General features: G+C 37.2%; 1 protein-coding gene across 1 annotated transcript; it reads right to left on the bottom strand.

Annotated features, from left to right (window-relative positions):
• Positions 1-1271: 1271 nt before the first annotated feature.
• On the bottom strand, positions 1272-10745 carry LOC140242909 (monocarboxylate transporter 5-like). Its single transcript, XM_072322656.1, has 3 exons — positions 10526-10745; positions 2077-2970; positions 1272-1405 (listed from the first exon to the last, which is right to left on the bottom strand). Exons 1-3 carry the CDS (start codon positions 10743-10745, stop codon positions 1272-1274), a joined length of 1248 nt encoding a protein of 415 aa, XP_072178757.1.
• Positions 10746-14141: the final 3396 nt, after the last annotated feature.

The raw sequence follows: 14141 nt of genomic DNA, 5'->3' as shown, positions 1-14141 counted from the left end.
CAAGAAAATGTGTTGACAGTCTGTTTTCCATAACATGCTAATATTTCGTCAATATGATTTTTATTTTTATATGTTTGTACTTCTCGTATAATGTCTATATAAATACATCCATCTCTCACGTTAAGAGATGTGTCCTCCTTGATAAACTATTGATTTGGACGGAAGAAAACGGAAAGATTAAAACGAACAACAATTGGATAGAATCATAATATACATTAAGTGAATAGAGAGTTGATCAGAACTTGTCACCTATAATTGATCATAACCGTCTGGTAATGACCGCCTATATTATTCAAACAAGGTGAAATATCCTTATTTCTTGCCCGATTTTGTTCAAATTTAATAGCTGATTATCAGTCACATTTTGAAACACTGTAATTCTTTGAAATAATTTTTTTTGTTGTTGTTTAATATGCGTATCCTTTTTGTAACCCTGAATAGCACATTTCTTTCACCAGCTTTTATGTTGTAGGGCCTACAGCAAGGCAATTCAGACCTTTCCTAAGAATAATAAAACTAAGAAACTTTAGAGGACCCCGAAAAATTCCAACCGCTATTCTGAATACAAAGGGGGACGTTTTGTTTTTCGGGGTTTTTTTTTTGTTTTTTTGTTGTTTTTTTTTTTAGCTCTGAGGTAAATTTCCGTGAGACGCCATACCCGTTTTGGGAAAACATTATTCTTCAACCATGCAAAATTCCATGAAGTTTGCAAAATGGATCGACGACATTTTACAACAAGGGTAGGATTTATCAAGGTAGCTGGGCCTAACAATTATGTGGCCGTGTAAGAAACACTCCTCAACGCTACTCGCTAGGAATGTTGCAAAACGCCCTTCATAGCCGGCTGATGTCAAATTTCATCATTTCCAAAATCTTATACTCTGAAGAAACCATGTCAGGTTATTCAAATTCATGAAATTCTTCCGTCGAGATGTTTTCATTGCAACTGATTGACAAATTGCCCTACATCCACGTAAACAAGCACTGAATTGATCAGTGTTTTAGTAGTAGCCATGATAAAAAAAAAAAAAAAACCATGGCTATAAGGATTAGAAATTGCTATAAGGATTTGAACCAACACTTGCTGTCGGGCGAAAGCTCGGTGGTCTAGTGGAGATGACGCCTGTCCGGAGATCAGGAGGTCGTAGGTTCGAATCCTGCTCGAGTACGTATCTTACGCCCATGATTTTTCATCATGGCTAGTACTAAAACACTAATCAATTCAATGCTTGTTTACGTCGATGTAGGGCAATGTGTCAATCAGTTCCATGTCAGGTTGCTTTCTTTTTAGCTCGGCGGCGAATGATCACGAAGACAACGATGAGGTTGACGATCATGGAGCACAGGACAAGACCCAACGTATCGAGGACTGCCTTGTACGAGTGCGTGATGTCGTAGATACGACCTTGATAGTAAGTAAAGAAAAAAAAAAAACCAAGACACGAAACGTATTAGCGTTCATCCATTATTTGCTTACAACACTGGGGTAAGAAAGTCCAATGTGACAATGTACAATTATTTTAGCTAAGGTTTTATGCTCAGGACGCATTTCATGTAGCAACACGTCGAAAAATAAAACATCGGAAGTTTGTGATTGTACTGCAGAAACGTTTACATTTCAGTATTCCATTCAACACAATACTATAGTAATATGAGTATTATTGTTATTATTATTATTATTATTATTATTATTATTATTATTATTACTACTACTATTATTATTATTATCATTATCATGATTATTATCATTTTTATTTTCATTGTTATTATTATTATAACTTTTATTTTATTCGTCATTTCAGATATGTGCACATGTACATGGCTAAACACAAAACGCATTAATCACGGCAATGTCACATAGGCTACTCGATCCATGTTAAAAAAAGTGCAAACAAGAAAAAGTCGATTTCAACGTTCCTTAAATTTTCAAATTTGGTAAGGAGGCGTCTAAGAAACAGGAATTTCATTATTGTTACATAAATCATTAAAGGCCAAATCATTATTCTGTAAACGTGCGTGACTCTATCAGGGTAAGTGATGACATGCGATATTCGATTCATACAAAAACATACGTACCTGATAAAGCACCGCCTATTAGACTACCGATGCCACTTAGAAAGGACGTCGCAGTGAGAGCAATTGGTACATTCTCTTCATCCTCAATGGTTAATTTCGTCAGCACGCTTCCTAGAGAATCCAGCATGAAGACGGCAAATCCTTGAATAAATGCCATTATCGCAAGGTAGAAATAGGCGTCGCTCGCTGAAGTGATGAAGATGGTGACATCGAAAACTGAACAGCTAATCAGATACACAACCATCAAGTCCAACTTTACAAGCATAGCGACCAACAGAGAAAGTTTTCCGAGTACACCCCCAAAGGCAGCGATGCTCGCTAGGTAAACGGCCCGTGAACTTTCAATACCTACGGACTCCGCCCCGGGTACGAGGAATAGCATCCAGCCGTACATGCAGATGTTGAACAGGGTGAAACTCGGAATAACCAAGGCATAGAGAGGCTCTGCGAAACAGGCACATGATTTCAATTTAGAGAGAAGTGACGACAGCTGTAAGGCCTCACCGGATCCGAAACCGGAACCAGTCCGTGGCGTGTTCCTATTTTCAGACGACGGTCTGTCACAGCCTAGCAGTGGCTTTGAAGAATCCTTGTCGCCTTCCATAATGCATTCTGTTTCCGGTACAGTTGTGGGATGCACACTAAGCTTGTCTTTATCTCTCGGTGGTCGGACTGTCATGGCACAGGGAACGCCATTCAAGCACATTCCTCCCAAAATGAGAAACGCACCGCTGTATCCGTATGCTCTCAACGACCTCTCTACCACGACTGGAAGACAAAACGCCCCTAGAGTTAGTCCAAGGGTGCTGAATGTGTTGAAAAAGATGAACGATTTCGGGAAGTAGTCGTTGAGAGTTACTAAGTTGATGAGATACACAATGGACATTCCAAATCCTGTTTTGCAAAGACATGAACACACGATATGAGAAAAATTAACTAGTTATAATACCTACCACACACAACAGAATGAAGCATAAAATGCATGTAATCATTAGGAAAACCGATGTGATAAAGCTGATAAGTTTGTTAATGCCTCCAAAGCTGGTTTGCCCTTCGACTGTTTTTGTTTTTGTTTTTGTTTTGTCTTTGTTTTGCTTTTGTTTTTGCATATTTTCTACATACGTTCTACAGGAATGTCACGTTCATAAAACTGTGAATTCTAAGAATTCAGTTTCTGCCTCGAGAAATGGATTTTCAGAGAGCTACAAAAGCAAAATCATGACAACTTATTACGTCAATTGGACATTCCTGATAATTTATTCTATAATGGGCCGTATTGGTGTAATGGGCATGAAAGCATTCACGCTCTTTTCAAAATATTTACTAGAAGTTTCGTTGCATAGAAAAATGTGCTTTCGGTGTTAAATTTTTGATCCAACGTCGTGTTTAATCAGACCTATAGTTATATTCTGTTTTACTTGATGTTAGTCTTGTCGATGGGAAGACCTTAAACATCTGCTAAATAGTAAGGCACTGTTCAACAACATTTCCGCTTTGAAATTCTGAATTGCCTGATCCCACCGGTTGGCAAAGCTAACCCTCTTGCCGACCCCTTTGCTTACCCTCTGTTTGCACCGAGTGCCAATGAGACAGAGACCCGAATTCACGAAGGTGGTAAAATCTTTGTCCATGGTTTAAACCATGGACAAAGACCGTACTTTTGTATGGGGCGCCAAGTGTCGCATATGGCCTATTTCGTTACGAAATCCGTCATTTCGTCGACGAAGTGTTAACATTTCGCAACGAAATGACCGTTTTCTTAGCGGAATAGGGCATGCGACACTTGATGCCCCGTACAAAACTACGATCTTTGTCCATGGTTTAAACCATGGACAAAGATTGTACCACCTTCATGAATTCGGGCATGAAAGTCGCATAGCATTGCACACACTGTCCAAAGTCCCTGACAGAGAAGTAGTCAAAGGTTAAGTTAGGATGAAAATAAGACTCAAGATTGAAAATGAATATCAGAAGTTTCTAAAAAGCGATAAGTTTTAAGGGGCCAGGTATACCATACGCATCACTTATCTAAGAAAATAGTGCTGGAATAAACTATTCAATAATATACTTTTTTTTTTTGAAAGCATGGTGATATATTTTCCATATAACTCTTGGCAGTAGCATAATGACTCTATTTTCTCTATTGGAAACCAAAGATTTTTTCTTCTCCTTCTTTTAAGTCCTCAAAAGGACATATTCATTTAGCTCAGTAAGCAAAATATTCTTTTTTCTGTTTCTTTTCTTTTTGTTCACCCGCCACCATATCAAAAAGTATCTTTAACACTTTTTACTGACAAAAAAACAAAATAACACAAAACAGAAAAAAATAATGGAAGAGCTTTCAGATTGCCACATTTCTGTCGTCATGAATCTCAATGGAAATTTCAATACAACTTTATAAAATACAGAGATAGCTAACACCCCATCCCACAGAGATTTTTTTTTCTTTCTCAGGGGTCACTCGTCGGAAGCAGGGTTTACTTCCGGCCACCCACCGAAGTGCATCGGATTGCAGTCCAATTAATTTGGCTTGTGTTGGTCGACTATCAGGTCAGTGTCAGTCATGTCGGGCGGTGACCCGATGAGGCAAGATCGTCGAGGATCACGCTCGTCAGCCATGTCTCACACTAACCTGATAGTCGCCCAACACGAGTCGGATTCATCAGACTGCGATCCGATACACCTCGGTAGATGGCTGCAAGCAACAAAGCTTGCTTCCGATGCAATATGAGTGACGGATGAAAAGTATAACAAAGGCCTTCCTTATGTAAGTCTGAAATAGCTATACATGATTTCTCTCATATTCCTAAAATTCTTCATTTTTTTAGAGTTGATGAAGCAAGGATGATTAAAGGCATTATTGACAATTTGCAGATGAAACAAATAACCCAGCTTTAGTGCTTCAAAATAGTTCTAAAATTTTACTTAGGAATAGAAACAACCAATGTAAAGATGTGAATTAGTGTAATCAGTGTAAAGTATTTCTAAGCATACACATACAATGTGAACAGTAATTATGATAAAATGTCTCTAGACTAAACCGTCTAAAATTATGGTTTAGTGGGGAAAATAGTGATGTATCCCTATAGTTTAGCCTTTAATACGAAATTTTTTTAATGATAGGTACGTGTTTTGTGATACAGCTAACCTACGCATGTGCAAAATGACATTTCGAACATTTTTTAAATCATTGCTCCCAAAGGGAAACAGTAACTTTAAAGCTGATATAATTTCAGACACACCCGTCATGGTTGGCATAATAATGGACCTTTCGGCACAATAATGCTGCTTTCCTGCCAAGCGAAATGCCTTGCACTTTTTGTGTCGATCGGGGACTTTGGATAGCATGTACAACGCTACGGTGCGACGTTTTATGTTTCACAATCAGTCTCCAGGTTACACAAAGCGTTATGTCCTAAAGTCGTTGAACCGCTCGTCTATCAAAAGGAAACCTTTTGAGGCTCTCTGCGAATTCTTTAGGGGGTTCACCAACTCGAAACGGAGCAGAACGGTGTGAATAAAACGCGTTTACGTCACAGGTCGTATGAGCTGTAACAGAGCTATGGCAAATCGTATATATATATATATATATATATATATATATACAACATAAACGTACCATTATTGATAATATATCATAAATCTAGTTATAGTTCACACGAATAGAAATATAAAAAGGATTTACTGGAACATGTGATGGTTAAAGAACTTCTTTACAGTGTCTTAGTGCTATAGTGTGGAATAACTTTGCTAAGAGGATTCCACAGACTTTAGTCTCAAACGCAGAGCATGAACAATCACAAATAGATTTGTTGTTTTGAAGGACACGAAGAAATATTTGTGAGGACGAATAGATGAAGAAGGGCGTACAGAGAGAAGGTCAGACAAGTAACTTGGTGCCTGATATCTACGCCACTTCGATAAAGTACCGTATGCCCCCCCCCCAACCTCCCTCCCCCCCCCAAAAAAAAAGAAAAATCAAACGGACTTTCTGTAATCAATCAAAATGTAATGTCAGGGTATGAAGCTATAACTTATTGCCTACATCCTGCAGAAAATTTAGCTTCAGTGGTCACAGAGAAATAGGGATCGTTGTAAAGCATGTCGGAAATCCCTTTCCTCCAAGTTTTGTATAGGGAGACACGTTGTCCATTGTGTTCACTACCTCCAAATATCATGTTGTTATTAGCTTTCTCTCATAGAACTCTCATTTGAAAAAAAGTGACTGTTTTTTTTTCATTATCAACTAAAAAAAAATTGCAAATATTTATAAGGTATATGAAAATGAATGATTACGGAAAGATATGACATTATTAACTCATTGAAGACCGGCTTGATGTTATCTTCCTTTTTGGCTTTCTGTTTCCTGTTTTCTGTTTCTTTTTTCTTCTTTATAAAGATGATCGTGACAGCAATATATGTACAAATTTGTATAGTCACATATTGATGTAATGTTATGCACAAAATTTGAATTATTTTGTTGGTTGCCCTGCCAGTTAAATGTGAGCAAAATATTCCCATTCATATGGATGCCAAGAGCATTCAAGTGCTAAACTTGGGAAATGGACATGGAATGCTTTACAAAGATCCACATTTCTCCATGACCACTGAACCAAATTGAATGGGATATTCTGCAAGATATAGGTAACAAGTTGTAATTTTATATCTTGGATAAGCATTGGGATTTTTAAAATCATTATGAAATTTATTAATGCGAAAAGTCATATCTTGATTTTTGGGACACACAGTGGTGTCAAAAATGAGTTCATCAGTATATCAACCATTCTACTATAAAAGCAAGGTTCTAACCTAGTATAGCAAAGAGGCAGCCAAGGTAGATTGGGGTCTCCACCAGAGGAACACACATTAAGGGCACGGCGCACATGAAGCTACCAGCGATGGCCAAAAACCTTCTCGGCAGGACCTTCATCAGTGAATACACGAACGGACCTGTGAACAGCATGAACTCGAACGTCAGTGTCATATTGATGAAATGCACTTGGATATGAAGTATTTTGTCCTTACAACGATTATTAGTTTGCCCTATAAGGCAGCCAATATCACTCTAAGAAAGAAAGGTTCAACTTTGCACCTGTCAGACCAGAGAGGTGCAAAGTTGCACTCCTAAATGTGCTCCCATTGTGATACTGATGAAAGTGCAAAGTTGAACTTATTTTTCCTAGAGTAAAGTAGTAGCGGCAGCAGTAGTATGATCTAAAACTAATACCCATTGCAGAGAGAGAGAGAAAAAAAAATGAACGTTTACTCAGCCTTCATTCTTAAGAGAAAGCAAACCCCAAATAAACACAAATATGGATTGAGTGCAAGCAGCAATTTGATATCAGTAGAACACAGCAGTGAAACTTTGGGGAAAATCGGACGACCGATTAAAAAGTTATGATTTTTTTTAACTTCAGTACCGTTATCGCTGGATAAGGATACTACTACACTTTGCGACGTTATTGTTGACAACAATGTAAAGAAATAGTATTGAAAATTCAACATAAAACATTATTTTCACTCTTCTAGCGTAATGAAAGAGCACTTGACTTACCTCCGTCAAAATGTATGGGAATAATATTACCCTTGATAATAATGTCAGTAACAAGTCGATGGAAAGCGTTCTTTTCAAGTAGACTTACATTCTAAGGAATTCCCAGCACACACGACTATTTATAATGCAGCTACATAATCAATCACCTGTATCACACGTTTGATGGGTCTCATGTCCCTATTACTATTATGTAAATCCAAGTTGATGTCCTTGTCATTACCTGTCAATGTCAGTGTTTGAATGTCCCTGTTTTTGTTTCTGTTTTTGTCTGTCTCTGTACCTTTGTGTTTTCCTCGGTTTTGTATTTCTATTTACTGTGATATTACATGTTATGGAATGTCATATTAATTCATTTAAGGAGACACTCGTCACAAGATTTTTATTTTATTTTATTTTGTTTTTTGTTTTTACTTCTAGAGATGTGCCCAGCATTTTCAAGTTGATCTCATGTTACTTGTACTTATATGCATACAATTGCTGGAAATGAATGTCAATAAACCTGGACCTGAACCTATACAAAGTGTATTTTATAGTAACCCATCACATTGCTTAGTCATTTTGCTTGATGTTTTGGCACTCATAAACCCACGGAGGGCCAAAATCCCACCTTTGTCATTTAAGTTGTATCTTCTAATACAATTATCTTTTATATTCATTGAAAGTGTCATGTAAGGTGTTGACAAATATATATATATATATATATATATATATATATATATATATATATACAAACTTTCATTGAACCCTAAACATTTTCGCTATTTTCCACTATCCGTTTGCAGAATTATCTAAAACCTATAAATCGGTTTATTTACAACGGATCATTAGATTGGCAACACATTTTAGAAGATTGTAAATCTACTCACACATACAACCCGTCCCCTCTTTGTTTGTTTGTCTGTCTTTCCCTCTCTCTTAGATTAATTAATATTTGTGCAGTTTTTTTTTTCCTGACATTATGTAGATCCAGTATGAACCAGCTCAATCTAGGTAATTTTCAATACGATTTTTCCCCATGGCTTCACTTAAAACGAGGAGATATCACTTCTGAAACAAACTACACCGCAAGGACGCATGGGATAATGCAGTGTCACAGATAAGGTGTGTTACAAAAGCCGCCATACCATTTTGTCATATTCAATGGTCGCACCTGATTAAGTGCATGTGCTTCAATAAATTACATTCATCTTTCTCTCCTTGCCGGCTTGGGGAAAATTTGATGGTATCGTCATGGTCGATATGTTGTTCTTAATATGTTCAATATCGATGGAATGAATTCATGCTCGCATGAAATGTCCAGGGGCAGGATTATTTACCTCGCAAGTTCAATTCCAACTTACCAATTTCACTGTATACTGTGATCACTCTTTAAGTATATTGCATGTCAATGCTCGCATTCTCTTAAGAAATAAACATAAACATAATTTAACACTTTGTGAAATATTCAAATCCCCTCACACAAACAGTTCTTAATTTCTTGATGATTTTGATATTTCACAAGGATTGAATCAGAAAACAATGATGTATGGTGTCGATAGATGTAATAGATTTAATATTAATATTAATCTTTTGAATGTAGTGAATAACAATTATCCGTAAGAATAGACTGTGCAATGTTATGTAAGCAAATCTTTGCGCAACACGACAATCGATAAATCATCAAGAATAACAGTCATCTCATCATGTTGACCACTAACCTTAATTGTTTACTGATATTGATGTTCTTATGGATATGCTCTTCTGTGCAGTGATATTTTTGGTTCGTGTTCTTGAGCAATATAATCTCTGATAAAGTTTCTCTTAATATTGGCATGCTTCATAAGCTGAATAATGTATGCGTGTGTGTGTTTTGCATTTGTATGTTCAAATGAATGTGTAATCTCAGTATCAATTCCCCATCGATACCATTCCAGTATAATTTTGTTATATAAATGTTAAAAAAAAGGTGAAAAAAAAAAACCCCAGAAATGTTTATGTCGTGATCAATTCCATCCTAAACTACAAATATAAATCAACACTTTTTTCCTATCCAGTAACTACAAAAACAACAACAAAAACAAAACAAAACAAAAAACGCATTACATCTTGTATATTGTGTAATAATGCCCTGGATGCGCTGCCAACTCTTTAGGCCTGTACAAACGTTTTTACTGTATCTATTTGAAATAGTGACCTTGTACTTCGTATGATTTCAGTCGCATATCACCCACAGCCAAACACTTATGCATGTAAATCCAGGAACCACCAATACGTGTACTCGTGTTCATGTATATGCATGTACACTGATAATGCAGGAACCAAGAGAAAAATAACAAGCCAAATCGAATAAGTATAATGGGAGGGGGCATTTCTTTTAGTGTGGATCCAGGCCTATACGTCTTGTGGCACCCGAGACTAATTATTATTTTTTTTTAACATTACATAAGCTACAAGACAATATGTAGGCCTCTCTTCAGGTCTTTTTTCTTACAACGACACAAAAGTCATCATTACGAAACTGGGGGATAATACGATTTTTATATTATTCTTATTTCAGAACGACGTCCTTATGCCCCCCCCCCCCCACTAATTTTGCCGTATCATTCTGTACTCCCCTATACCATTGTTAACAAATGTATACAGACACGCACATTTGGCAAGTGGTGGGGACGAAGGGCATCAGAGCAAAAGCTATAAACAAGGGTAGGGAAACTTCTTCTTCTTTGCTTGAATTCCTCCAGTCAAGAGGTTGCAGAGTTGTCCAAAACGAGAGGTTTTTGAATGAATAGTAGACAAAGTCACAAGGTTACAATGATAGTTACACAGTCGTACGTTTGGTATGTCAGTTGTATGAATGTCAAGAAGAAAGCTTCTAGCATGTTTAGCGGTATAGCAAATTCAATGACCATTACTTACTAAGAAGAACCAGTAGACCTGAAGGCAGGCTGCATATAAGGGCGATTGTTTCGTAATCACTGTCGAAGCGAGAGACCATATCTGCTATCAGCACTCCAAAGGATTTAGCCAGCCCCGCATCGAAGAAAAGAACACAAAATTTGCTCACCAACACGACGAATCTCCAAGGATCGCTCGAATCTTGTAACGGAGCGACTTTAGCTGTCTGTGCCGGCGCCATCTTTAATACACATTGAATCAGGGCACAAGAACAAGTATTCGAGATTTTAAACCACGGCAGTTTTCGGTCTTTACAGAGGAGAAGCAACTCATAAGTCCTATTGGCGACACATTCATTGCGAATTTATTATTACAAGCGGGATTCACCTCTTTGGGGGAAAAACGACCTTTCAAAACCTCATGGATTCCGATGATTTTACGACCATGGCGCGAAAGCTAGCAAATATTTCAGACTACCCCTTCTGATTCTTGCTTGGCTTCGCCGAAGCCAAGGAAGAATCAGAAGCTATTTTCAAGAGCAACAATGCAGCGCAAGGCTTACGATAAATCCCAATAGAATGAATGGTCCCTGTATCTTTCTCTGAGTTTCTATTACAGTACCCAAAAGAGACCACATTTTTTCCCTCTCTCTCTCTCTCTCTCTCTCTCTTTCTCTGCAGGAGGTTCTTCTGTAAAGTGGGATGAGACATGTGGCGCCTAGCGTACGGAAGATTTCTATTGATAAAGTGTCATTCAACCTGACAACATGGCGAAGTAATGTAGGTCGACATGGCCACATGCACTACCTGGGAAGTCGACATGGCCACATGCACTATCTTGGGAATTAAGTCGACATGGCCATATACACTACTTGGGAAGTCGACATGGCCACACACACTTGGAAAGTCAACTTGACGAGATAACGTATGTCAGTTCATACGTCGACATGGCGAGTTTAATACATATCTTGACACGTCAATATGATAAGAATGTCAAATCGACTTGACAAGATGAAGTATCTCGGTATGTCATCAAGTCGAATGGCCCATTATAGAAGCTATGTCTGCTTTGATGCCACTTTCGGATATAATGAGATGCAGGTCTTCATGAATATATTTATTTTGTTGTAATAATTCCTCCCCATCAAAGTAAAGAGAGAGAGAGAGAGAGAGAGAGAGAGCAACGGCATTGAATCTGTGTAGATATTATGACTTGAATTCCTTAAAGGACGACGTGCTCTGACTTTGCCAAAAGATATCATTTTCCCATGCCGCATGTCTTGTTTCCTTACAATCCCATAATAAAGGCCTCCTTTGTACACCCATTTCTTCCAGAAACAGGGTGTGGCATGTATTGAATTATTCCTTTGAATGTTTTAGTGCCCATGTTCACAGAAAAACCTAATAGCGTTGTACACACTGTCCAGATTCACAGTCACTGCTTCACGGAGGCAAGAGAGAGCTAGGAATCTTGCAACCAAGAGAAGTCAAAACTTTGGCGAATAGACGATGGCCTGACAGACATATCCTGTATTAATACACTAATTTGAGGCCAAGTTTAAAGGCGAGCAATGAGGATCTGCCAAAGAGCAATTGTAATGTTATTAGGAAAAAGAGCCAAAGTTATCTTCCATTTACCGTTATCATAAATGACTGTGACAATGTTACGATAACTTTCATCATAATTACTATCATTTCCCTTCAAAGTTTCTATAAAGACCGCTTCCTTTTTCCCAATTTCAATTTAATCTATGTTAACATTTCTCAAAGGAATAACAATACTAACACATGGTATATCAATCATACATAAAACATAATCAAATTTCTTAAATCAGGCGTTGCTCATTTCAGAAAAAAAAGTAAAGTCTGTACAAAAAAGGGATCGTTTGGTCAGACGATATCATAATGCAAGAAAAAATATGAAGTAAAAATGGAGGTCCGTTCAAAAATAGGTGGTATTTGATAAGAGATACGAAGCATAACGGAAAAGAGATAGATAGCGTGGAGTATGTGTGAGTACGGGATACATTGGATATATATATATATATATATATATATGTATATATATATATATATAATATATCTATATATATATATATATATATATATATATATATATATATATATATATATATATATTCCAAGCGCCTATAATTTTAAAAGTAAAAAGTTTAGGTAAGATGAAATGTGAATAATCAATTAGTTGCTGGAATTGACAGTAGTGTAACGACAAAGGCCAATGGAAAAACAAATAAAGAAAAAGAATTCATCAGGTAAGTCCAATAATGATGGGGTCTTTATACCTCCACCAAGGCGGTTCTGTTTTTGTAGGCGTTTGTTTGCTTGTTGTCTGAAAGCAAAATAATTTTAAAGAAAAATTGAGAACAGATTTGGATGAGACTTGCAGGAAAAGTTGATAATGACGTAAGGAATGATGATAGAATTTTGGCATTGAAATAGTGGTCCGGAAAATGGTATCAATTTTTGACAGATTTTTGTTTGTTTGTTTGTTTGTTTATTTGTTTGTTGTTTGTTTTTTGGTAGATAGGATAGAGCCAGAGGAACTTGGGAATTCAAGCTTTGCGCTAAAGCGCGTGCTCCGCTCAGCGCTGCGCAGCTAGAAGCTGATGACGTAAACATGAACAAAGGCTTCCATGTTGGGAAAATGGGGGATTTTCAGCATGTGTGTATATTGGTGGAAATAAGCTGCTTGGTGGAGGTCTGCGCTCTTGGAGTGCTTATAGGTTGGTTGTCCATGGGGGGGGGGGAGGGGGTTGGCATCTGGGATGGAAATGGATATGAAATTCATCACTTTGTGATAGAGGATGAAAGGTCGATCCTCGGTCATTCGAGGTGTCACAAAGTGAGCTTCTTTCTGGACCACTCCAAGGCCTTTGACACAATTAACCATGAAACATTATTGTAAAAATTACACCACTATGGGATTCGTGGAAGGGCCTTGGATTGGTTTAGAAGTTACCTTTCTGACAGACCTCAGTATATCAGTTTGAATAGCCACGAGTCTAGTTCACAGCCTATAACTTTTGGGGTAAGGCAAGGACCTATTTCAGGCCCTCTGCTGTTTATTCTTTATATGAATGATTTTCGCAGTTCGTCATATGTTGTATTTTATACTCTTTGCCAATGACATCAGAATCTTTTACTCGAATCAAAACCTCAAATTTTACTAAATAGCATCAACATTGAATTAAAGGTAGCATTTAAGTGGATTGAGTGTAAGCAGTCTAATTCAGTCTAATTTCTAAGATGCACGAACTTGTGGAAGAACAGCTTGTGGCTCAAACAAGTGACCGTGTGGAAATAAAATGAATGAAATGAAATGAAATCAATTGTCACTGAATTTGATGGAAACAAAATTTATGGTTTTCAGTAGTACAATTCACGTTACCGGCAAATTGTTTGTAAATGGCGTGGAATTGATCCAGGTTAAATCTATAAAAAATTTTGGTCTTTATGTAGATTGTAGAATGGAAAGTTCATGTCAATTTTCTGTGTAAATTATTATCAAAAGATGTAGGTGTGATGTATAAGTTAAAGTAGTATTTTCCTGAGCACATTCTGCATTTATTGCATTCTATGTATACTCTTTCATTGGCTCATATAGTGTATAGGTTATG

Source organism: Diadema setosum, chromosome 19 (genome assembly GCF_964275005.1).
Source record: "Diadema setosum chromosome 19, eeDiaSeto1, whole genome shotgun sequence".
NCBI lineage: Eukaryota > Metazoa > Echinodermata > Echinoidea > Diadematoida > Diadematidae > Diadema > Diadema setosum.
The sequence above is the reverse complement of the archived record's forward strand: the minus strand, read 5'-3'. Positions and strand labels throughout refer to the sequence as shown.

Bases quoted from the DNA above. Each gene is read 5' to 3' on its own strand.
- LOC140242909 (XM_072322656.1), bottom strand. From the start codon at position 10,745: ATGGCGCCGGCACAGACAGCTAAAGTCGCTCCGTTACAAGATTCGAGC. The intron at 2,971-10,525 runs GTAAGTAATGGT...TTTGCAAAACAG, and splicing joins AGGTCTACTGGTTCTTCTTA to GATTTGGAATGTCCATTGTG. The intron at 1,406-2,076 runs GTACGTATGTTT...CTTACTATCAAG, and splicing joins AATAGGCGGTGCTTTATCAG to GTCGTATCTACGACATCACG.